This window comes from Lytechinus variegatus, chromosome 2, assembly GCF_018143015.1.
Source record: "Lytechinus variegatus isolate NC3 chromosome 2, Lvar_3.0, whole genome shotgun sequence".
Taxonomy (NCBI): domain Eukaryota; kingdom Metazoa; phylum Echinodermata; class Echinoidea; order Temnopleuroida; family Toxopneustidae; genus Lytechinus; species Lytechinus variegatus.
Window position 1 is genome coordinate 7,730,315 of NC_054741.1, and position 26,142 is coordinate 7,756,456.

The 26,142-nt window shown below is 37.4% G+C and overlaps 1 protein-coding gene across 3 annotated transcripts in view; it reads left to right on the forward strand.

Moving 5' to 3' along the window:
• Positions 1-26,142, forward strand: part of LOC121407204 (chromodomain-helicase-DNA-binding protein 8-like) — a 48,786-nt gene that overhangs the window by 9,530 nt on the left and 13,114 nt on the right. For 2 of the 3 annotated variants that reach the window (XM_041598163.1, XM_041598164.1), the window contains exons 2-29: positions 113-2,210; positions 3,121-3,242; positions 5,571-5,717; positions 6,356-6,552; positions 6,904-7,042; positions 7,462-7,728; positions 8,525-8,655; positions 9,180-9,297; positions 9,720-9,947; positions 11,028-11,155; positions 11,674-11,917; positions 12,369-12,545; positions 13,523-13,684; positions 14,043-14,123; positions 15,097-15,256; positions 15,890-16,127; positions 17,016-17,092; positions 17,502-17,620; positions 18,199-18,369; positions 18,797-18,979; positions 19,549-19,653; positions 20,092-20,336; positions 20,964-21,051; positions 21,531-21,642; positions 22,320-22,479; positions 23,115-23,204; positions 23,881-23,981; positions 24,534-24,657. In XM_041598163.1, coding sequence (XP_041454097.1) covers positions 200-2,210; positions 3,121-3,242; positions 5,571-5,717; positions 6,356-6,552; positions 6,904-7,042; positions 7,462-7,728; positions 8,525-8,655; positions 9,180-9,297; positions 9,720-9,947; positions 11,028-11,155; positions 11,674-11,917; positions 12,369-12,545; positions 13,523-13,684; positions 14,043-14,123; positions 15,097-15,256; positions 15,890-16,127; positions 17,016-17,092; positions 17,502-17,620; positions 18,199-18,369; positions 18,797-18,979; positions 19,549-19,653; positions 20,092-20,336; positions 20,964-21,051; positions 21,531-21,642; positions 22,320-22,479; positions 23,115-23,204; positions 23,881-23,981; positions 24,534-24,657 — 6,125 coding nt within the window. In that variant the 5' untranslated portion in view covers positions 113-199. The remainder of the gene's footprint in view (positions 1-112; positions 2,211-3,120; positions 3,243-5,570; positions 5,718-6,355; positions 6,553-6,903; positions 7,043-7,461; positions 7,729-8,524; positions 8,656-9,179; positions 9,298-9,719; positions 9,948-11,027; positions 11,156-11,673; positions 11,918-12,368; positions 12,546-13,522; positions 13,685-14,042; positions 14,124-15,096; positions 15,257-15,889; positions 16,128-17,015; positions 17,093-17,501; positions 17,621-18,198; positions 18,370-18,796; positions 18,980-19,548; positions 19,654-20,091; positions 20,337-20,963; positions 21,052-21,530; positions 21,643-22,319; positions 22,480-23,114; positions 23,205-23,880; positions 23,982-24,533; positions 24,658-26,142) is intronic. The other variant, XM_041598166.1, reaches the window with a different exon arrangement.

Sequence of the window (26,142 nt, forward strand, 5' to 3'; positions counted from 1 at the left end):
ATTTCCACCCGGTGCCGACCACCATAGTGACAATACTGTCCTAGATGCTATTGCTTTTGTTCGTGTAAACTTCTAACATTTTAAATTTTAATTTCAAATTTTCTTTTTGCAGGTCATTTCATTGTTGCATCTAGCCATAATCATTCATCTAGAAGTAGGCACCTAGTCCTAGTATTGAGTTTCAACACCCTCTCAAACCATGGATGAAGACCCAGGACCCGCTGGGACCCCATCAAGTTCTGGAGATGGAGACAAAGATGATTCTGTTCCAAATACACATGGTCTCCAGCTCCTAGCAAAACTGGCCTCTCCTGCAGTTGTATCACAGAGTGAAGGTCCAGCTGCTCCTCCCGACGCAGCTGTTGTGATGTCACCTGGAGGATCAGCGGGGTCTGTTAGTCCGAGGGGTCAAAACAAGGTCACTATTGGTGTCCAGCAGGTTTCTAACATTCAGGGGAAGACAATTAAGCAGGGAGCTCAGACCTTCTACATAACCACACCAGCAACATCAGGAAATCTTGTTGGGAAACCTGTACAACTGAAGACCTCATCTGCTGGCAAGCCATACTTAATTCAAACAAGTGGAGGATTAGTTACCACATTGCAAGCAGGCCAGTCAGGACAGAAGGTTTTACTTACCAGCAGAAGTGTTCAGCAGCCATCTTCCAATATGGGAACCAGCATCCTTTCCACTGTTCCCACCACCAGTACAGTACAAGCAACAGGAAAACCCATCATGGTGACTCAGCAAAACCAGCCTCAGATAAAGTTTGTGACAAAAACCAGTCCAACTCAGCAGCCAAACACATCGCAACCAATGAAAGTTCAATTGCGTGTCAAAGACAGCACTATTCTGCAAAAGCTGCAACAATCTGGTCAGGTGATGACCTTAGGGGCTCAAGGAAAGCCAGGTGATGGGAAACAGCAACCTATTCGTCTTGTGTTGCCAGGATCCTCTGCTGGCAATAGCAATGCGGGACAAATCCAGCTGGTCCAAACACAGCAGGGTTTGCAGAAAGTGATAACATTGCAGCAGCCGAAGCAGGCTCAAATGCAGCCCCAAGGACAACCACAAGTACATCCACAAACACAGCCGCAACAGACAGTTCAAATCTCCCAACCACAGAACAAGGCCCCTGTCCAGTTTGCTGTTGTGCAACAACCAGGAGGCATTGGTGCGGGTACACGTCTAGTAGTGGTTTCCCAACCCAGTTCATCTACAAGTACTACTGCTGCAGTTACAACAAGTCCTGCAGGGAAGTCATCCCTGATCTCCCAGCCTGGCACTATCCGCATCGTTATACCCCCTCAATCGCAAGTTGGTGATGCATCCAAGTCCGCAGATGGTAAGGCATCCACCACAGTTTCTGCACAGAATATATACCAGATTCTAGCAAACCAAAAGGTGCAAATTCCTCGGGTATCTAATGTAAGCACACTAAATCAAGGACAAGTCAAGCTTATACAAAGTAGTGGAGGAAACACTGTAAAAAGCTCACAGGGACAAACATGTATCATAGTTCCCTCTACTGTTTCTAGTACTGGTGGAAAGAGCATAGCAATAGCTTCATCTCCGAAGTCACCTGGTTCTTCAAACGTACCAGCTATCAATAGGATCTCTCCGATAAGACAAGGAAACACAGTGGTCCATATTGTTTCCGGAGCTGGCGGCCAACAAATTGCCACTGTGGTAAACTCAACAGCCATGCAGCCCAAGCCTGGAGTGCAATCGGTATGTGTCACTTCACCTAAGACGGTGTCCCTTTCTCCAAGAGGACAGGGAAAACCTGTTTCCGGTGCTGCAGTCAAGCTTTTTACTACCATCACTACCACTGCTGCAGGTAGCATTAAGCAACTGACTAACACTGGTCAAACTGTCACCTCCAAAGTCATTTCATTGGCACCAACAGTCACAACCCAGTCCCTTTCAACAGTGCCAAGCACTAGTCCTCAGAAAATCACTATCAACAAGAAGGTGATCAACCTTGCTTCTGTCCTTCCTAAGACAGGTGTTTCAAGGGAAAAGACTGATAAAACTGTGACTGTGAATACTGTGCCCGGAGTAGCATCAACATCTGGTGCTAGCACCAGCTCACAGCAACAAAAGTTAGTGAAGATCCTTCCCACTAAGGCTGGCCAGAAACCTACTCAATTGGTCATTCTTGTGAACCAGTCAGCTGCCAATATTGGAGAGGAGGTCAAAGAGATAGGTAAGGATTTAGATTTAACCCTATCTAGGCCAGGGGTTTGCATAATATTTTCGCTGTGCAAATTTTGTTTACCTCATCGCTTACTTATCAAGTCTTGCGCATCTTTTGAGACCAAATTTGCGATGGGTTCCGAAATTACGCAATATTTTGTAAATGCATTTCAGACCAAAAAATTTATCAAATATGTGATTTTGTGTACAAAGTTAATGCAAATTGTGTTCTCAACCGAAAATCATAAAGCTATGATTATTTTTAGTTTTGCTGGTCTAAATGAATTGATTTTATGTTGTTTATATCAAAAGAGTCCCTAACAAAGTTTATTGATAAAACAATGAAAAACCAAGGGTCAAAAAAACTAAAAATGCATAAGAAATTGCAAAAAATACAAACAATATAATAATACATAAGAAGTTGATCTGATAATCACAATTTTTTTCATGTTCATTTGCTAAGAATACCAAAAAGAGTTTGTACACCAAAAATTAGCACATTTGGAGCTTTATTTAGGGAGTTAGATGGAAAGTATTATTTTGCATATTACTTATGCATAAATTAGAATAATCAATTAAAAGCAATTTGCAAGATTTAGTCTTGTTGATAATTTTCATAATAGCTTGACACCCCCCCCCCCACACTCCACTGAAACTTTAAAAAGCCAAATATTGTTGAAATCCATGTTATGATTTGTCCTAGAGTTTTATGTTGTCAGTTTTGCAAAGATTTCAAGATTGGTGTTCAAATTTAAGTTTTGTATGCTTTGTAGAAAAAGATGTATTAAACACTAAACCTTTATTTGATATAGTTAAAAGCTTTATCTCTATGAATGTATAATGATGCCCACAATATTGACTTCTATCAGGTTGCTAGCAGTCGCACATAATGTATTGTATTTCTTGTATTTGCTTTGGAGGGGAAGAGTTGAACAAACTTCAGAACCAACCAAAGACCCAAGAGACTGTGGACAAGCTGAAGCAGCTACAGGCCCGTCTACAAAAACTGCAAGTAGCTGCACAACTGTCTGCCAAGGCCAAGGTATGTTTTTTGCTGTCTCAAGGATGATGCTGACTAAGATTTCTGTGTAGTCTGAGAAAAGTGTTTCATTAGTCATTTTTTCCAGGATATGATCATTTTACAACCAATGTTCAATCTACTTTAAAGTAGAGAAAATGATGAATAATTCTGCATTGACAATTTTCTGAAACTTTCAAAGGAATGTATAAAAACATAACAGGGCAAGGTATTGTTGATATCAGAAGCATCGTATCCTGATTATCACAAGGAAATAGTATTTTATCGAGTCCTATTAGGCCTTTGAATACCATTTCAATATTCATGGGATCCTGGTTCAACATTCCATTACAATAAAAAAGGTATACAGTGAGATGCTAAAAAGTTGGTGACCCCTGCCAGAAAATGCACTCCATGTTGAGTGTTGAATGTAGACTAGACAACAGTGCTATTATGTCAGGTGACTCAGAGAAACAAACTTTATTGAATGTAATATTTTATCACCTGACTCAGTCCTTCACGTTTATAATTTCGTGGAGCTCAATAAATCGCTCTCCTTATTTTTTGAGGAGCTTAATTGAGTTCCTCAGAATCGCTCTCCTTGACTTGAGGAGCTCAAATCAATACAATACATGTATGATAAATTATAGATTTTTCTTAAAATTTTAAATGCAATAGCTGTGTAGCTATGAATTTGTGTTGAAACTAGACCTGGGTAAATGTGTTTACAAAATATCGCGCTCCTGCTAAAAAAGAAAAAAAATAAAATAAAAAAGCTGTACAAAAATTGCTAAAATCTTTAAATCCATGAAATGGCCATCTATTTTCCACAATTTCTTGAAATTACTTTGATGTAGTTGAAAACTATCAGTGAAATGAAGCTCTTCCTTAACTCTGATGTTACAATCGGTAAATATTGTAGTCCCACATGTAGATTTCCATTGTGTTTTTTTTAACACATGAAAGTCTACATATGGGACTACAATATTTACCGAGTTTAAAATCAAACCAGAGTCAGGAAAGAGGTGAATATTCTTCATTTTTTCAGTAATTTCCAGCTAAATCAAAATAATTTCAAGGAATTATGGAAAACAGATGCCTATTTCATATAAAGATGTAAAATGTGAAATTTCAGCAACTCTTTGTGAAGGTTTTTTTCTTTTTTTTAGTAGCGTGATATTCTGTCCTCGTTTTTTTTTCAGGAGCGCCGGCGCGATAGCGCTCTCAAAAATGAAGGTCTGCTGACTTCATAATTAAATATCTAAAAGATGGCAGAATTTGAACACTTAAAAAATTCATTTTCTGGTGGGGTTCACTAACTTCTTAGCACCATTGCATATACAATAATTTTCTGCGACAAGTCAACAATGAAATCTTAATCAAGATTAAGTTTTGTCATGTCATAACTTAAAAAGTATATGGATGAAGTTCATGAAAATTGAGCATAAGGGTAATCAAGTATTACTGAACATCCCGCCTTATTTTCAGGTCATATGACCAAGGTCAATGAACTTTTGCCATTTTGGAGGTAATTAGATTGCTGTCATAATTTTCAAAGTTTATAGATATACTTTATAAAATGTGGATATAGGGGTAATCAAGTATCACTGACAAGTCTTAGGTCGCATGATCAAGGTCAAATGTCATATATTTTCATTGAACTTAGTGTTGTATCATTATTGAAAATTGTATATTTTGTGAATAATTATGTTATAGTTGTTTTTAAAGTCAGCACTGCTGCTATATTGAATCAAGCCAGAGGCGCACCACTTGTTTGTGAATAGTTATTCAATATTTGTTTTCAAAGTCAGCACTGCTGGTTACCTAGGCCTATATTGATTAGTGTGATGCGAGCAAGAATGCCAGAGCCGTTCCAGTTTTCTTTTTTTTTCTTTTTGACTTTGCAACAAACGGCTCTTTAAAAAAGGCTTTGGACAAAACAGGCATGGTCTATCTCCAGTCCCTCAGTGGCGAATCTACCATTTTGCTGGGGGGGGGGGGGGTCGACAAGTTGGTTTGACTCAGTAATGGTGAGCTGCGACGTAATGTGTCCTTTCCCCCTTCCTGTAGATCTGCCACTGTTATGCTTGTGCGACTCTCTTAAACAGGGAAGGGGTGTTGGAGTTTGATCCTACACTCCTTTTTAAAATTATTTTGAGGAAGCCTGAGGTGGGGTTTTAACCCCCTCCCCCCCCCCCCTTATATCCGCTACTGTCCCTGTATTCAGATTGTCCTTTCACGTTGAGGGGCAAGCACCCACATTTACTTACCTTTACCTAAAACTTGGCATTTTGGTATGATTATCAGACTTTATTATTGTATAACCTTACTCTTTTTAATGTAATTTTTCAGAACCAAGATGCTGATGAGCCTCTCCCTACAAATGAGAAGGAGAGGAAGAAGGCTGTCAAACAAAGAAAGCTGCAAGACAAAGCCAATCGTATTATTGCTGAAGCTGTAGCCAAGGCCAGAGCTGCTGGAAAGTTGGACATTCCTAAGGTATGATATCAACTGAATGAGAACTTGATATTTTGATTCAAGGAAGCATTCAAGGAAGCTTGGGCATCGGTCTTACAGGCGTCTTTCCACATTGCAAGTGATCACTAAAAATGGAAAATCAGAACCCAAAGTTCATAGCTACAGCATATGAGGCATATGTCTAATTCAAAATCTAGCAAATATTTTCAGGCCATAGATTAAAGCATATTTGTGTAGAAAATAGCCTCTCCTAGATGTCTTCCAGGCTTTCTTAGCAGTTCATAATTACATAATTATCTTTGAGCAACATTGGCCCTTTAAGTAATTTTATAAATCATGTGAAATAGTTGACAGTTCTATGGGGTTTTTGTTTTGTAGAGGTACTGCATTCAATTACTGTTTTCAATTGTTACATGTTCATAATTCATATTTTGAATAAGATGAAACTCATGATTGTAGTTGATATTACAATGCATTTGTGTAAATGATTTTGGCACTGACTTTATAGTGATTTTGTTTTGATTGTATCTAAGAATAAAAGGTTCTTCATAATTTATAATAATAGAGGATTTGTATAGCACATGTATCAACCTTGCTAGGTGCTCAAGGTACCCCTATATTACCTTATATATCCTGGTTTAAAATCTCCTATGACATAGGTCTTCCTTGACAATGAAGAGATATCTGCAGAGCTCATCAGTGAATTAGAGTTGGAGGCAGAAACAAAGAAGAAGAAAAAAGACAAAAAGGATCGCTCCAAGTCGAAGAAATCTTCTAAGCAAACCAAAGAGAAGAAAGTCAAGGAGAAAAAGTTGTTCACAATCAAGAAGAAATCCTCTCAAAGCGGTCATATCAAGTGAGTCTTTCGACACTGCCCGTTTGAATTTTATAAAATACAACAGATACTAAGTGACAATGATGTGTTTCAAGTGATTTATCTTGTCAATGATTTTCACTGACAAATTTTCTCTCAGCCGATCAGATGAAAGCTTTACAGGATCATTTTATAGTTGCTAGTGAAAATTATTGACGAATCGCTTCATGAATAATCTTGTAGGTGAATTTTCAATGACAAATTTTCTTTCAGCTGATCAGATGACAGTCTTATAGGAGCATTTTACAGTTGCCATTGAATATTATTTACGAATTCATGAATTTCCTGTCTTCTGTAAAGCAACAATGTCAATGTTAATGTGTCTATTGTTAGGAAGCTGCCAGCAGCGGCCATCAACAAGCTGAAGCGGCAGAAGCGTAAGCATGGCGAGTTCAGTGGTGAGAGCTCAGACCTTGATGAGACGCCTCCCCCTTCACCTCCACCAGACGAATTCAGTGGGCCTGGTATAGAGGTAAGTTCCCTGATGTGTTTATTGTTGGGGGTGCTTGTTTAAGTTTCAATTGCATAATTTTGTTTGCCAGATTTTTTTATGTCAAAATTTTTATGCAATAGGCCCTTGTTGTTAGCCCTATTGATGATTTTGTAAATATAATTAAGGAATGTATCTGGTTTGCAGGCTCATGAGGGGAAATGTTAGTATTTGCATGTCTTATACATAGTTCTTTCTATATTTTTCATTTATTTACAAATATGCCATAACTGTTAAAATGCAAAATTTTCAAACATCTTTGATTGTCTTTTAGTTTTTTTTTAACAGAAATCTTCTTGCAGCAAAGCCTAGGGCTGATTATTTCGGATAGTAAAACCAAAATGTTGTACTATTGTGTTTTATCTGACTAGTTTGGATTTTACCCCGTTCCTTCTCGCTAGAAACGCCGATCCGCCCGCAACACCAACCGCAAGCGATACACTGAGGACTACGATTTCAACATCACATCCAACGATGATTCCTCATCCGATGAGGAGAAGAACAAGAAGAAAAAGAAAGCTAAAAATGATGCCAAGGTCCCAGTAGTACCAAAGATGATCAAGATAAAAGCAAAGCAAGATAAACAGGATGAAGATGTTGATGTGGAAGGCAATTCAGAGATTGATGTTGTGTCTTTTGAGCCATCAGAAACAGCGAAATTCTTTGTTGTAAGTTGGTATTATTTGGATAGTAAGTTCCAGGGAATAATTTTCCTGATTTCGCATCGCAATTTGCTCCACATTTTTGAAAGACTGCTATGCATTAAGTCTTTTGTGTAGCATATTTTTACATAGGACTGTACATTACTTAGTTGAGAGCTTTTCTCTTATGACCAAAAATGCTATTCAAATTTGTAAAGCAAAATTATTCCCCGAGTTCATAGAAATGACAAACAATGACAATGTATCCGTAGAGCTAATGCATACTCATTAAACCACATTTTTATTGTATGTTAGTGTCAGGTGAATCTGGCCAACCTGTTCAACAGGGACAAAACCAAATTTGTGACAAGTGACTATCATGATATATTCTTTACTGAGAGATTTCTTTTTAAAATATGCCTCTCTTACCACCTTTGTGTGATTCTTGTTAATGTCAGAGGGGCATCAGCTTTCATGGGAAATAAATTATTTGCTGACCCCCTGACTTTGGGAAACCATTAGAAGTACCTGTAACAGAGTCATCTTTTGGGTAAAGCAAACTCTACCAGCGAGAAATTCTTCCACCATGTCTGATTAGCCTTGGGCAACTGTCAGGCCAGAGAAAATGAGATAATGAATTTACTGTAAGTCATTTTCCAGTGGCATTACATAATGCCTGCTAGTCATAATCTTGATCGATCATGGTTTGACCATGTGTAATTTATATCTTGCTGAGTAAATTCCCCATGAAAACAGATGACAATCCCCTTAAAATTTGAAGAGCTTCTCTCATGTCTTTATTATGTCGTCTTTGATACTGCAGGATAATCCTGATGAGTCACAGGCAAATGTCATTGAGAAGATCCTGGCTTCCAGGATCACCAAGAAACCTCAGATACCAGGAGAAGCTCAGGTCGGAGAGATTGAGGAATTCTATGTCAAGTACAGGAACTTGTAAGTAATTCAATTTGATAATGAAAATATCATAAAGCACTACCTTGTTGCATATTCAATGGTGCACTTTATATTACCCTGGCTATAACTCTAGCTGTTGAAGTCACTAAAGGCACTTATTAGTGCATTAAAGAAATTAATCTTGCTTGGTACCCATGTACCTATTTATTCAATTCAAATTTATTTGAAATAACAAAAAAGGGGAAAATAGAATAAATACAAATTTGAAAATAAAAAGTTGTATCGGGATATTATTTGGGACTCTAAAAATATCTTTGGTTACTCAGTTTTGCCTCTGCCTCATTGAAAGGAATGAATGAATTATTAGATATGAAGCTTGAAAAAATTGAGTTAATTTGAAAAAATAAAAATTGAACATTGTTTTTAAGTATGAAGAATGCATAAGTAAATAGTTCCTTCTCCCTTACTCTGTGAAACCCATAAAGTTGTACTGTATATTTTGAGCTCTGAATGTTTTCTATGATATATGAAATAAGTTGTTATTTCTTGCCATTTTTTTTCAGTTCTTACCTTCATTGTGAATGGGCTACCATTGAGAAGCTATCAGCTGATCCTAGAATATTTCAGAAGATCAAACGCTTCCGGCTCAAGCAGCAGGCCAACTATGGTCTTGTTTCAGAGGTAATTGCCATCCATCAAGAAACAAATTTAATCCTTTTGTTATATAGTTTGTAAAGAAAAAAAACTTTAACAACCTCAGAAAAGTCTAGACTGGAAAAAGGAGTAAGGAGAAGTGATACATTGTCCAACGCTTGCTGAGTAAATGAAAAGTGATGTGGATGTATCTATCTTTCAGAACCAAATCCCTTGGATAGGTGCGCAATATGAATATCCTATATTATTATTAAATCGGATCAAATCTTACCTGCTCAAGATAGTGTGATTTAGTTTCATCCAAAAAAGTATACATGGCTATGCACTTTTATCCAAGAAAGTACATATCACATTGAATTATCTTTCTAGTGTGAGTGATGTATCAAGTCCATTTATCATGTGATTAACTTAATTCATAATCAACAACTTTGATCTTGTCTTGTATTCAGTTTGATGAAGGGGAGTATTTCAACCCTGATTTCATTGTTGTGGATCGTATCCTGGACAAGGCTATCACCAAGGATGAGGACTCTGATGAAATGGTGACCCACTACCTGGTCAAGTGGGCCAGTCTCCCTTATGAGGAAAGCACCTGGGAACTGGCTGAAGACGTGGATGAGGGTAAGAAAAAGATCTATGAGAAGTGCAGCAAGCTACCTTCCAAGTCAGAGAGACAGGTAAAGAGATGTACATTGTAGTTGCAAGACATGTTTTCGTACTATTTCTTGGATGTAGTACGTAAGAATACTCTACTCTCAAATCTCCACTTTCTCGCCTATCCATTTACTTTTTCTTCTATCCACTGTTTCTATAACACTCCACATGGTGTACCGTAAACCACATCAGCAATTGTACATGCCACCATGCAAACCTTTAAACAACATCTTCTTGAATGTTGTTGATTTTTTTTTTAGCATTGAGGTTCTAAATTTTAATACTTGTTCCATCTTTGCCCACTGCCCAGAATGTAATCCCTTTCAGTGATTAATGCACTTGTCTGGAGTTAGTTCAATGAATTAGAGTTGGGGCTCAGTACAAAATATCAAGGAGACCTGATAATTTCAATATCAATTTTGTTATATCTGTCAAAGAAATGATTTGGTTTAAGAGACTGTAATTTGGTTATCGATTAAAGTTTCTTTTCATTTTACTGTTGGATAAGAATTGCAGTTTTGTTTTGTGTTGGGTATAGAATTAGTGCTGCCTTTTTTCAGTTTGCATTTGGATTTTTGTCAGAATCGGGTATTTAGTAAGCTGTAAGATACTGTTTCATCCAAAGTGAAATTATGGTTTTAAAAAGTGGGAAATCAGTTGGTGAGCCGTAATTATGACTATAACCCTTTCCATAAAATAGGCGTCTGATATTAGTCCAATTTTTTTGAAGATGTCACTTAAATGTTCTGTGGATACACTAACCACATGGGTGCTATGTATGCTGGCGACTAGTTCAATAAATACAGTCAGTGTTGTCTTTGATAAGGCATTAATTCTACTCTGCTAGCACCCTGTTGCATTTAAACACAAGTTGATGTATAAAATTCATCGTAACTTTCAGTAAATCAGAAACTGGATTGGGACTTGCACTTGATTTTAATGTTGTGTTTGTGTTGTGTTCTGTTTGTGCAACTAGATATAGGTCCCTCAGAGAAAATGTGTACTCGGATTGCTCTACAGTCATATCATTCATCTATTTAAAAGTTGTTTGGCAAGTTAGACTGCCCGTTCTCATATTGTTTTCCTCCTTATTTCCTGCACAGCGCAAATCCAGGCCTGGTAAGAGTGAATGGAAGAAGCTTAGCAAGTCACCCAATTACAAAGATGACAATGTACTGCGTGAATACCAGTTAGAAGGTGTCAATTGGCTCACATTTAGTTGGTGTACAGGGTAAGTAAATATCTTAGCTAATTTTTTTTTTTTGGGGGGGTAGATTTAATTTGAAATTAATGAATTTGAAATCAATCGTTTGACTTTCATGTATAATAATTGGTTCAGCAAACCGCTGTATAATGATGTCGTTTCAATGCATGTTTTATCCCTCATTGAATACAGGAATCGCGAATGCATAAACCTTGATTTCCATACTGTAAATGGTCACTTTCCGTGGCCATACATGTCAAGTGAAATCTAAAAAAAGTAGTATGTGTATTCACTATTGGCACACATGATAAGTGAACGTCTGCCATTTCATTCACTCTCTGGGACAATTCCTAACAATCAGTTATAAGTATGTCTTCTATTAAATATGTAATAAATATGCAATATTCATGGTGCCTATTCAGATGAGAATTTGCAAATTCTACCCCCAGAAAATGCAGCAATTTCTTCTTTGAGTGATGCACCGCATCTTATTCAACCAATTGTTCACCAACTCCCTATGTATTTATTCCTTCTCCCGGTAACAGTCAAAGCTGCATCCTGGCTGACGAGATGGGTCTCGGCAAGACCATCCAGACCATTGGCTTCCTCCAAGAGATTGAGAAGACTGGCATTAAAGGACCGTTCCTGGTCCTGGCCCCACTCTCTACTATCGCTAACTGGCAGCGTGAGGTGGAGTCTTGGACTGACATGAACTGCGTTGTGTACCATGGTGGTTCCCAGAGCAGGCATATGATAGCAGAGTATGAAATGTTCTTCAAAGATGCATCGGTAGGTCAAAGATCAAATATTCAACTTTGTGGAGGGTCTTACAGGTTATGTTGTCGGTTAGAGTACATGTATGATGTTGATATACAGTGGTTACTGTATATGATAGTGAATTTTGTTTTGTCGGAACAGTGAAAACATGATGAGAATTTGTAAAAAAGGAATACAATGGGTTGTGAACAATCGTATCTCAAATTAGGAACAAAATTGCTTGTTTTATAATATGCAGACTTCTGTCTCTACAGAAATGTCGTTTAATGAATGCAGATTCCTCTTTTTTGTACAAAGTTGCATATTATGTAGAGGCATTATATTGAATATTTGGATCAGTTTTATCCTGTCAATCATGTTTATTTTCCCTTATCAGAGTAAACCTATATAAATATACACATTCCTGACATGAATGAGATGTTGTAGTCACTGATATCTTCATTTTCAATCATTTTGACAACAGGGTGTGAGGATTCCAGACGTCTACAAATTCCAGATCTTGATCACCACATATGAAATACTGCTCGCGGACTGTCAGGAACTGAGTGAGATCGAATGGAGGGTCCTGGTCATTGACGAGGCACATCGACTCAAGAACAGGAACTGCAAGTTGTTAGAGGGACTCAAGATCCTAGATATGGTGAGGGAAATGCTTAAAATTATAATGATAATGATAATAATATGCAACATTTGTATAGCGCTTAACACAATGATTTTAAGCACTACAAAAAAATATTACCCCGGCTTTAGCATGGCTACCCTGATCGGGTGCTGAAGCATTCAAGGAATTTCTTCTTCCATGTACCCATTTACTACACATGGATGGAGATTGGCAAATGTAGAAAGTGCCATTTCAAAGGATGTGAGTGCCATGGTGGGATTCGAACCCCAGTACTTGTGGTTCGAAGTCCAGGGACTTATCTAATGAACTCCAACACCTCTACAATACAGTTGTCTCTGAATGAAGTAGAACATAACTCCAAAACTAAGAAGTCCTCTCATTTGTGTTTGATGCTGCGTAATTTCCTTGTTCTGCTCCATGGTATAGAGGTCTGTCTTGGTTCAACCTAGACAAGTGTAACTTAGTGATCCTAGAATGAGGGTACCTTCTTTTACAGTTACTCAGCGTTACTTTTGTTCTTGAGATGATGATGATTTATATCGCCCTTACTTTCAAGCCTGGTGACTCTCCACCAAATCTGATCAAGAACATAAATAATCGTAAGTTTTGATTCCCACATGGTGTACATGTAAGTATTTATCTGGCAGCCTTTGTGGTTCATATTGCCAAGAATATAGAGAACTACTTGATGATTACAGAATGAAAAAGTGTTTTTTTGTATGTGTGGTCAGCAAACTGGGAAGTTTGACCACATTAGTACAAGATTATTTTGACAATGCAGCATATATTTCAAACATCATTGAGATCTCTGGCATTCAAGCATGGCCAGACACTGTAAAGGATCAATCACATATCACAATCAATCCTTTTCATTGTTTGAGGATGCTATTTACAATCATGATTATGTTAAATTTTAAACATAAATGTCTTTATAGTAAACATGTTTCCAAAGCAATGAAGCAGGGATAACATTTGTTCATCCATTTATTTTCCAGGAGCATCGTGTTCTCTTGACAGGCACACCACTCCAGAATAATGTAGATGAGCTCTTCAGCTTGCTAAATTTCCTGGAGCCTGGCAGGTTCCGCTCTAGCTCTCAATTCCTTGAAGACTTTGGTGATCTCAAGACAGAGGGGCAGGTTGAGAAACTGCAACAGGTATGGAATAAAATACCCTCTTTTTCAACATCAATACAAAGAATGGGTTAATGAAAAACTATTTGAGGCAATTGCAAAAAGCTCCTGATCTGACATTTTAAAAATGCCAAAATTGTACTCATCTTCAGTTTGATAATATTTGAGAGTCATCACTGATGACATTTCAATTATGGATTCATGGAATTCATGATTTCAAAAAGTTTTTTTCTATATGAAATCCTTATAAATGAGTCAGTTTGCTTAATAGTCAAACCTACGTGATGATAAAAGCTACCTGTAGAAGTTTGGGTTTCTATAGCTACTTTAATGTTACGTTGTTAGAAAATATGAAACATCTGATACATGTTTATCTCTACAGCTGCTGAGACCCATGATGCTTCGTCGTCTGAAGGAAGATGTAGAGAAGAATCTGGCTCCTAAGGAAGAAACAATCATTGAGGTGATGATATATTCATTAATATTGGTTTAATTTGCCAAGCAATGTCAGATGGGGTTTGGGTTATTGCTGTTAGTGTGAGGTGAATACCGGTACTGAATTGTAAATTTTTGGAATACTGACCAACTTGTAACTCTATGCTTCTATGCAGTACTTCATTGAACATGTACACTGTTCTTGAGATGATGATGATTTATATCTCCCTTACTTTCAAGTCTGGTGACTCTCCACCAAATCTGATCAAGAACAAAGGTACACTAGTACAGAATGATCTAATGGCTGTTGGCCTTTTGACGTACAGCATAAAGTGTCTTGTAGCACATCATTGTAAGAAGCTTAGAAATTTAGCAGCTGTATTAGAGAATGTGACTTCCGATGACGGCAAGTGCATTGGTAATGAAATATATTGACCACAAATCCAACGGAAGATAGATTCTCAGTTCCTTTAGGTCTGTCTCTATTTCTTCCTTGTTCAAGAAAAATAACAACATGGTGATACCATCAAACACCTATGAGTAGTTATCATTATCAACATGGAAACATTCAAAGAAGGGTTTGGCTTTTATTATGTGTATTAAAAAAAACTTTAACCACTTACTCTTCCGCTTATGCAATGTTGCAAGTTGAAAAATGATATGTATAGATCATGAGTTTGTCAGAAATAACAACTAATTGACAAATTACAATGCTTTGTTGCAATGCGTGTAAGTGTGATTAGTGTCTGCCAAACTACTTCTAGAAACGAGAGATAAGCTGTAAATTACATAAGAATCCATAGATTTCTATTGTGTATTTTCATTAAAAGGTTTTGTAAAGAAAGGGGGAAGGGTTGAATGGACAGAAGTAGGTAGAAAATCATCTGTGTATAAAATGTACTTTCTTTTCATGGGATAGACACACCAATTATGTTTAGATATTGTATGTACATACTCTAGACACAGTAAAAAATATGTCTGTCACATATATTTGGCTGTAGGTTGAGATGACGAGCATTCAGAAGCGTTACTACCGAGCCATCTTGGAGAAGAACTTCAGCTTCTTGACTAAAGGTGCGGGGTCAACATCAAACTTACCTAACCTCATGAATACGATGATGGAGCTTAGGAAATGCTGTAATCATCCATTCCTCATCAATGGTAAGTGAAGTTCATGCTGACAAAATGGTTGATGTGGATCAGTTAATAACTTTCCTGCAGTCGTGTTATAAATAGAATGTGTAAAAGTAGAAGTAAAATTGGAAGGATACAAATAAGCTCATGAATCAGAAAAGGATTTCAGATTAGAGTTGTAAAGAGAGATGGATTTGAGGGAATTTCCTGTGAAAAGCAAAAGATCTGATGAGTGCAGCATGGGATCTAGAAGTAGATGAGACAAGGAGAATACAAAGTCAAATGGGTCTCGAAATATGTATAAAAAATGTTGCTGAATTCATGAGAGGGAGAAGGTATAGCATTTTGTTGATTGGGTTTTAACAATAACATTAAAAAAAGAATATATACACCAATTTACTGTAGTGGCACAATGTTTATAGTACACATTTTATAATGGGGAAAATGTTGACTTCAGTAAGATACGATGTTGGCACTGATATAGTAAAATTGAACAATTGCTTACTCGGGGCAGGTGTTTGACCAACGGGTGAGGTAGAGTCTTCATTCCTTTAATGACTAGGTTGTTCCAATATATTTTGTTATTGGATAGGACTCTTTTGATTTTGGTTTTTGTGTAAAAAATTAATTTGCGATATTACCCCCATGGTTGTCTCGCAGGTGGTGAAGAACAAATCATCAAAGAGTTCAGAACGGCTGAACGAATGCCAGATGAAACCATCATCAGCGTTCATGTGAATCCCCTGCTCCATTTGAAGGTTCTGATCCAGTCAGCTGGTAAGATGGTTCTCCTGGACAAACTTTTGCCAAAGCTCAAGGATGGTGGCCATAAGGTCTTGATCTTCTCCCAGATGATCCGCTGTCTGGATATTCTCGAAGACTACCTCATCCAGAAAAGGTGAATGGTTTTAACTTTTAAGTGTAATAGTAGGTGGATGTAAGGTCTTGGTCTTTTCCCAGATGATCTACTGTCATTCTGGATATCTTTTAAGACTTCCTCTTTAAAAAAAATTGTGATTGTTTAATTTTTCCAAGTGCGATAGTACATACGTATTAAACATAATATATAGACCTTGTGCATGTGACATCAAAATCTCATAGCGCCCTCCCTTAGGGGATATAGAAATATGCATAAACAGAGATGCTCCAGCTGCAGATCCAAACGCATGCAAGGCAATAGCTTCTAAGATGACGGCATGATGACGTCAGTGCATGAGGTCTATTGGATAGATTAACAAAGCAAGTATTGAATGTTTTCCCGACAAAAGCTGAAAAACTTCGGATTGCAGATTAGGCTTGTACCTCAATGAAAATTCTGAGGTTCTATATTTTCAACATCATAGAAACTTCCAAATCCTGAAGAAGAGTGACTTTTATTCTAAGTCCATATCTGTTGCAATTGAACATTGTGAAGTGTCAGGTTGTATCTGTAATTTATTATCTAGTACAGTGTAGATTATTGTTCTTGGGATGATGATGTTAATCGCTCTTACTTTCAAGACTGGTGACTCTCCACCAAATCTGATCAAGAACAAATACTGCAAACGAAAGAAATTGTAGGTGTGTTTTCAGTGTATCTTCAGTGTGAATAATCACACCTCCCACATTTTCCTGTGCATCGGCTTGTGGTATAGCATAGTATACTCCAGTCTGTCATAAAAAATGTACATGATGATTTATGATAGAGCCCCCCCCCCCCCTTTTAAAAATGAAATAATTGGTCTCGTGCTTGCATAGTTTTAGCAAGCATATCAATATTTGTTTTAATTTTGTTCATTTTTGGCAGATATCTTTTTGAGAGGATTGATGGCAGGGTAAGAGGCAACATGAGGCAAGCTGCTATTGATAGATTCAGCAAACCAGGTCAGTGTTCATTACACAGTCATATAATTTATGTTCTTTACATCAGCTAAATGTTATTTCATCTATGTAAGCATACATAACATTGTTGTGTATCCAGTTAAAGCATTCTCAGAGGCTTTCAAATAATGAATACAAAGATCACTTGATCGCTGACTCTGTGGACCAATGTATAAGGGCAATTCCATGTAATAGACATAACACTCCAGACAGGATTAAAGCATTGCACTCTAAAATTTACAGCATGCAAACAGTTGTTGAATTTATCAGACACATTTACCATTCAGTTTATGTTGTCTTGTTATTCTCCGACATTAATTAATGTTTTCAAAATAGAAATCAGGCTGAAGTTATAGCCAGTGCAGTAGATCAGTTGGCATTGAAATGAATGGTTGTGTTATTCTTCATGCAGACTCAGATCGGTTCGTGTTCTTACTCTGCACCCGAGCCGGTGGTTTAGGCATCAACCTGACTGCTGCTGATACCTGTATCATCTTTGATTCAGATTGGAATCCTCAGAATGATATCCAGGTAAGACAAGAAACCATGAAAAGTGTTTTATTATTGATGGTGATGTTGGTGATAATGATCACTGTGGTGAGGATGATGATGACACGAATGTGATGACTCAACTGTTGATGGTGATGGGGATGATGACAGGGAAGGGGATGATAGTGATGGTGGTTGTAGTGGTGGTGGTGGTGGTGGTGATGATGATGGTGGTGATGATGATGATGATGATGATGGTGATGATGATGATGATGAATGTGAGGACATGACCGTAAAGCTTGATGAAGATTATGAGCAAGTCGAATATCGATTTAAGTTTTACCAGAGGACTTAGATATTGCATCAGAGCCACTCTTCCTGTAAATTGGTCAAGAAAAAGGTATACAAAGCCTTATATTTAATTGTTATGAGAACGAAATGGGAGTTTGTACATTCCAGAGTATGATGTGCACACCCCTCGAAAGACTTAAGGGGAAATTAGCTGAATGATGAGTATTCTCTCACTCTAGTCTACCTTTCTCTTTGTCAATTATCCATTATTAATCTTATTTCAATTATGCAGTCATTACAAATTCAATTTTTTTTTTGTGCCTTCCCAGGCTCAAGCGAGATGTCATCGTATCGGCCAGCAGAAAGCTGTCAAAGTCTATCGCCTCATCACAAGAAACTCCTATGAGAGGGAGATGTTTGATAAGGCTAGCATGAAACTTGGTCTTGATAAAGCTGTGCTCCAATCCATGAGGGATAAAGAAGCTTCATCATACAACCCTGTAAGTATACCATTGCAGATTACAAGTTGGGTGTAGGTGTGAGCATTGGTGTTAGTGTTGAGAGCATGAATTGGGTTGTATTACTGAGGCTGAACACTGAATATGGGTGTATGGAAATAATTTCAGTTGCTCAACACTTGGTGAGTTTATGCCCAGTAGCACCTTTGTTTTCAAGCTTGGTGCTCCTCTCATTTAGCCAAGCGGAACCTCCAAGCTAATCCTAACTTTAATCCTAATACTTGTATCACCCTTACTGTATATTTTCAGAGAAATTAGCGGAGGAGCATATGGTGCCAGAGCAGGTGCTGCATTCTCCACCTTTTTTAATGTTTAGTGTTGCAAGAGTTGGACTAGATTGATGGCGTTAGCTTCACCACCATTTGAAACTTACCCTTTCATTAGAATGTTTTTCTGAACTTGTACACAGCAGCAGCAGGCCCTGTCCAAGAAGGAGATAGAAGATCTGCTACGACGAGGAGCTTACGGGGCCATCATGGACGATGACGACCAATCATCACAGTTCTGTGCTGAAGACATTGACATGATTCTGCAGAGGCGTACCCAGGTCATCAAGCACAAGCCTGGCCAGAAGGGATCATCTTTTGCCAAGGTGAGTGGGTTCACACCCTCAAGGTTTCTTTATTTACTAGGGTATAGTGTTTTATGTAAAATCTCTTGTATGGCAAGGGAAATGCTTACCATACAGGAAAACAATCCTGCAAATAAGCTGCGAAATTTTCAAATCTGTGATATGTAAAAACATTGAATGGATCAGAGAGGTCTCTTCACAGTGACAGATGTACATTGTCACTGTGTTCATAAAACGTTTTTCTTCTATGTGAATTATGCTTTTGTTTGCTATTTCCCCATATGCATTGATGCATTTTGATATGTAAAACATGGTCCTTAAGTACTTATTGTTTAGGGAGTATTTTCATAATGATACAGTGGTTAGTATAGTTTTCCATTTGTTGTGATTCTTTAAAAGCATGTACAGGTAGTTTCTGAAAATTGAATGAATGAACTTTAACATTCAAATTTCATCCTTTGGGTATTGATGCAGTTTGTGCTCAATAAAAGAATATCTTCATCAAATTGCTGATGAAATGTTGTATGTAACCTTTGATATCTCTTTTTGAAAAATGATTCAATTATAATATATCTTGTTTCCTCTGGTAGGCAAGCTTCACAACAGACTCTGATCATACCGACATCAAGATTGATGATCCTGATTTCTGGCATAAGTGGGCAAAGAGAGCAGACATTGATCCTGAAACAGGCAAGGTGAGTGATTGGTTGAAAGATACTCTCGTTTGATTTCAAATGCACTCTTCTGCAACGACATGTTTTTTAATCCTAATTCAAAACAAGGTCCAAACTTACATTGTATGTCAAGTACTTTATATGCTTACTTAAGGTTATTACCCCTCAAAGCAATCTAGGTTACAAGAAATCTGGACAAACATACCCATTTTCAATCACTAGTCAAACCTGTATATGAAGATCACTCAACTGAGGCAAGAACGATTGTCTTTACGAGCAAGTAGTCTTTATAGTCCATTGCAGTTAAGACACCTGCTTACATCCCCAAACTGAATTTTTAAAAAATCATAAGGTTTTTAAGAATTTTCAAGAAAACCAATCTTGACAGTTTTCTAAATTCCCCGCTTTCTTAATAACCAGAGGATAAAATTTTGTAATTGTGACATTGTTCATCTCCAGGAGGACTTCATTATCGATGTCCCTCGCCAACGTACAAAGACCAAGCGTTTCGGAGGCATGGACGAGGTCCTTGACATGACCTCAGATGAGAGTGAGGATGAGCGTCCTACCAAGCCTCAGACAAACACAACCAAGAAGACCAAAGAAAAGAGGGAGCCCTCACAGAGACCACCAAAGAAACAGATGCCATGTGGATGGACTCGTCTGGAGTGCTTCAGAGTGGAGAAGGGATTGTTGACATTTGGGTAAGATTATTATTCTCGTATTATTATAAGAGGGGATATGGGGTATAAAGTAAGGGGTAATTCTAAATTGTATGGGAGTTAAAGGGTTTTTTTTTTTTGCTAAAGCTGGTTTGTTTCTGAGATGATGCTACTTTTTGCAGACATTTGAAATCTGATTTTGCTTGGATGATTTCTTCTTTCTGATCAGAAACTTCTAGAGATGTTGATATTTCATCCTTCAGTTTGTGTGATATTCCATTGGTATTCCATTCACTTGATATTGCACTTTTTCTGTTTGATGTGTCATCAAGAGTATATGAAATGAACTTGGATGAAATATAAACTGTGCCCTATAACTTAATATATTTTCTAATGGTAACTTTGCCATCTAATGGTATCTTTCATAGAATCCTTGATGTTGATTGGCTGTTGAACATTGTTGCCATGGCAGTTACCATCAAGTGGCAACATTCAAGATAGTAAATTGTAAATTTGGGCTCTCAACATTAATAAATTCTTTAACTTATTATCACAAGGACATGAAATAGGTGCCATATATACACTGTGCAAAAGAAAAAGTAAAGAGAGGTCGTCAATGAGCCATTGCTCATGTTTGATATGTTATCATTCTCTCGAATTTGTACCTAGTTGGGGTCGATGGGACGATATCCTCGCAACCACAAGGTTCAAGAGAAGACTTGGTGAGAAGGATGTAGAATCCATTGCAAGAACTATGGTAAGCCAACTGAAACCTTCACTTGCGTTTTGATTACTTTGTTGTCTTGTAAAATAATAAATATATATCCTTTTTTTATGAATACTTTGTCTTGATGTGACAGATATGTCTGAATTGAAAGAAAAAATGTACTTCATACATGAGTGGCTGTTTTTCACATATCACTCGTACATTGGAGGACTTCTTTTCCAATATCAAGTATCAGAACTCGCCTGAAAGCCTTTCTGTTCAGTGCTTAACTAAATCGCTGCACGTGCACCTTGAACACTCAACTGAGTGGACTTGATGATAGTTTGATTAGCATCTATAATATTTCCCCATGTCACATGCCTGATGGTTTAATGATTTATAATTAATTATTATGCTAGATCATGCATCATTTGTCAAGTTTTGTTCCCTTTTTTAAATCCCCTCCTATATGTACTCTACATGGTAAACATCTGATTAATGCTTATCTCTTTCTTCCATTCACTATGTAGTTGATGTACTGTCTGCAACATTACAAAGGTGATGAGAACATCAAGAGCTTTATCTGGGACTTGGTCACTCCTTCACCTGATGGAACGGTCAAAGACTGCAGGAATCACAAAGGTCGGTAGCCTCATTTCACGAATACACTCTGTAAAGTACAACACAGAGCAAGTGATCAACAGATTCATGTCATTTATCACAGATTCTCCCATGATTCAGTAAAAGTTCAGAAAAAAAAGTCATCAGATTCCTGACCAATATGAATGGTTACTTTTGTGCACATTTCCCATTTGTTAATGCTTTTTAAATTTGAATTCTAAGTGATATTTCAATGGTATGTTTGGTGGCAAAGCTACCATTGGTGTACATGTAGTTGTAAAAGAAGGCCAAGTTATAGTATGGTAGGCTGCTTCTGAAGTGATGTAATTTTTTGCAGACATTTGAAATCTGATTCAATTTGGATGATACTTTCTATCTGATCAGAAGCATTACTACAGTCAAATCTTGACTATCAATTTTGAGTTGTGAGGTAACATTATGAGCATATGAGTAAAATAATGAAGTCAAGATAAATACTCATTTGTATCTACTGAGCACTTTGACACCAACAAAAACAATTTATTGGAACTTTGGAGTTTGCTTATAAACAGAGGATTTGTGTATTTATTGGTAGGAGAGGAAATTAATAAGATGAAATTAGAATTGATTGATAGGTCCTGTTTTCATACATTGTCTCTTGAGATTTGTCAAGATTTATATTCAATCTATTTACCTGGAATGTATTCCTTTATTGTTAGGACTGTCTGCACCGGTTCCTCGAGGCAGGAAGGGCAAGAAACCCAAGAGAGATCCCCAGGCAGCTCACATCAGCTATGACATGACAGCCAAGGAACATAACCTGGATAACCTACTGACAGACCAAGGCTACAAGAATCACCTCAAGAGACATTGTAACAAGTGAGTATAGTCAGTCTGTCTTTAACTTTCATGGAGAGGAGTAGGGTATGATTTGTTGTCACCTTGGACCCGCAGACTACTTTTATTCCTGGATGGACATTTTGCAATGTCATTGAAGTCAACAATGACACCAAGAGAAATTTAAGCGGGGTCTTTCAGCAGAAATCGTGCAATTGTGTTTTTTTTCGTCAATCCTAGTACTTCACCATAGACAATACATTCAATAATGCAGGAATGCCATTTTAAAAGATGCTTGGTAGGATCCCTGTTAAGAGATGTGGCACAGTCATTTATTAAGTGCCCAAGCGACTTTTTCCTCATATCTTCTTATTAAAAATTTACTTTCTTTGTATGCTCTTGAAATGATGACATGTACCTAACACATTCTTCTGAATCAATGATGGTGTTCTGCAATGCTGATCAGGAGCTACTTCAAAATCTGTCATAAATTTACACGTAAAATGCTATCCTGCTATGGTGTCATGTGCAAAATAAAAGATTTATATATCATGATACAAAACTGTAAATGAGAAGTAGTTGTAGGTTCATTCAAATCAGTACAGAATTGAATTTGTACAGAATTGAATCATTCAGTGGTATTCGACCTTACCTGAAATTATATTGTTTCTCTACAGGGTACTGCTACGTGTTCGACTACTTTACTATCTGAAACAAGAAGTCATTGGAGATTTTGCTGAGCAGATTGAAAACATGGTTCATGCCAAGTAAGTCAAACAGATATTGCATGCCATCCAAGAGTCACGCTACTTAAATTGATTTGTGGTGATGGTGGCGATGATGATGGCTGTCCTGGTGGGTGTTTCATAAAGCTGTTCGTAAAGTTACGCACGACTGGAACATGATCTTAGGTCCTAACTCAATTACATAGGGTTATCACTTGGCATGAGAAAGGGTTACCAGTCGTGCATAAAGTCTTTTGTGTCTTATGAACAGCTTTATGAAACACCCACCCGGTAATAGTGTTGGTGATGATGGTGGTTCTGTTGCTAATGAAGCCTTGCCACTGGGGTTGAGGGAGATAAAAACTAGTCGTTTTCAAAGTATTAACATTAGCAATGTAAATATCAATTCGTTTTCTTTGTCAGTTTTTAAAGTAGTGCTGATCGGGAAGGTGTGACACTGATCTTGCTTTGAGTGTAGATCAGGATTTTTAGTGATGGAGGGTATAGACTGGCACCGTTCATAGTGTTCACCACACTGATGATGATAGTAATGACGATGAAGCACTTCAAATAGAGAAATGGGAATTGATGACCATGTTTAATACATTGAAACCTAATTCCATTAACATAAATGTAACATAACATTAAGTTATGATCTGTTCATGTAAAATAATGATAGAATAGTGAGTTGTCACGAATATATTTTTGATGTTTGCAGGATGCTACCAATGGAGGTGCCTGTACCGGAAGGTGACCCACCTGTAGGTTGGTGGGATAAAGAAGCTGATCATTCCTTGTTGATTGGTGTATACAAACATGGTATGTCTCCTCAATCTCTCTCTCTTCTATCTCTCTGCTGTCTTTTGATCTATATTGATCTCTTTAATTGCTCTTCCATTTTTATCAGCTTTTCCATTTTTATCTATTCAAAGAATACATTCTTTTAAGACCCATTTTCTTCTCTCTTTATCTTGGACGGGTGGGAAAGGCTTTCTATTCTCTTCTCTCTCACTCATTTCTTCACATTTTCCTCTTCATACCATCTCCTCACTTCTCTCATTCTCTGATTTTTGGTCTTCATTTGTTTTTTCTGTCCTTTATGTAGCTCTTGAAATGATGACATTGTTTTGTATCACACTGATTTAATGATGGTGTTCTGCAATGCTGATCAAGTGCAAATCATACAACATATTTAAAATAATTGGTAAAATCACGAGTCCTAGCCAGTTAGAGGGCATATTATAAGAGCTCTAACGGGTGTATAAACTTACAATATAGCAAAAGTCCACAGATTTGGTTTACTAAATTGCTCTTTTTTATAGCCACAAAGTCTCAGTAGTAACTTCATTATGTATCTCTCTATGTGTTTAGGTTATGAAAAGTACCCAGGAATTCGTCTTGACCCCTGCCTGTGCTTCAGGGAGAGATGTGGTGTGCCTGACCACAGAGAAATCATGGCTGCTCAGGCCAAGGAGAATGAAGACTTCAATGAAAGGTATGGAACCTACTACAATTGGTGATTTCGAGTTCATGTTTATGTGGGGATAACTGCAACAATACATCACTTGAAGTAACTGAATGTTACAAAATAATAATCAAATTTGACAATTTATGGAGATTATACAAAATTCAATTTTGTTTATACAAAATTCAATTTCGTTTTTAGAATTTGTCAATATTGATATCTGTGTTAGAATTTCTGTGATATGATGATATGCCATGCTAATACTGAAAGTTTGTTGCCCTTTCCAGGGTTCATTGAACTTTGTGAGTTGAAAGCTCTTCATAACAAAGGAGGCGTGTAGTCTCCGACCCACTGATCACAGAACACAATTGCAATTTAGCATTAGGAAACCTTGCACTCTCAGGGCAATAAAATTTCCTTCCTTTCCCATCTAAAAACTTCCAAATCAGATCATCCATTTCTTGGTATAGTTATAATCGGTCAGTCTTGACCGTTGATGAGATATACAATTTGATGACATCAGATTGATGAAAAGCAATGTGTGTTAAATGTTTGTAACACACTTACATAATTGCGATTCAGCTATTTCTTCTGTACTATTAAATCAGATCACAAACATCCCATTGCTGCTCCTTTTGACAAGTTTTGAACCAGGGATTGGGAGATAATGACTATACCTTATTAGGCAAGAATAAAAAAAGTGCCATTTACCTCATGTCAAGTGGTCGTACAAGTCATTTCCACTATGTAATTAAAACACCTGTAAATGGATAATGAACATGAGGGGGTACCGTAAGTAACGGTGTATTAACCGCACCCGTGTATTAACCGCACCCCCAACTTTGGACTAAAAAAAAAAAAAAAAAAATCTTACATTTGTATATTTCAGGTACGAAGAAACAAAATCTAAGTTTTTAAGATTTCAAAGTATCCAAAGAGATTACCGGTATGCGGAAATCTGCTGTTCTTGATCAATTCATCTACAAATGTTAGAAAGAAAGAACGGTCCCGACAATATTGGCAACTTACACACTCAGGGCTCACAGTCTCAGTGTACACGCACACACACAGCACTGCCATTACATTGCAAACTACGATACAGTACCAGTCATGCCAGTACATCAAATTATGATCTGTGTCTTTCCCAGCGTAGGAGGAAGAAACATTCACATTTCTTGCATCACAACCTCACAATCACTTTCAGAAATTTGATGTCTTAGCATGAATTTTGGATACGGGATTACAGGAAGGTTCAAGAAACAAAGAAATTGACATTTTGTCCAGTTGTTTTTTACGGCTTCGTGCCGTCTCTCTCGTGCGTGGTTTACATGGTATCTTATGAAAAGCAAACAGGAAGGCAAAAAAAAAAGCTGGCGCGAAACGGGACTTTGAATAGCGCCAGCTTGAGTCGCACTATAACCACATTCCAACGCAATCTCTACGCTAGCTCACTCAACTCTCGCTCATCGGTGACAAAAATATTACCGAGTATGCTTGGCGTCTCTTTTAAATTAG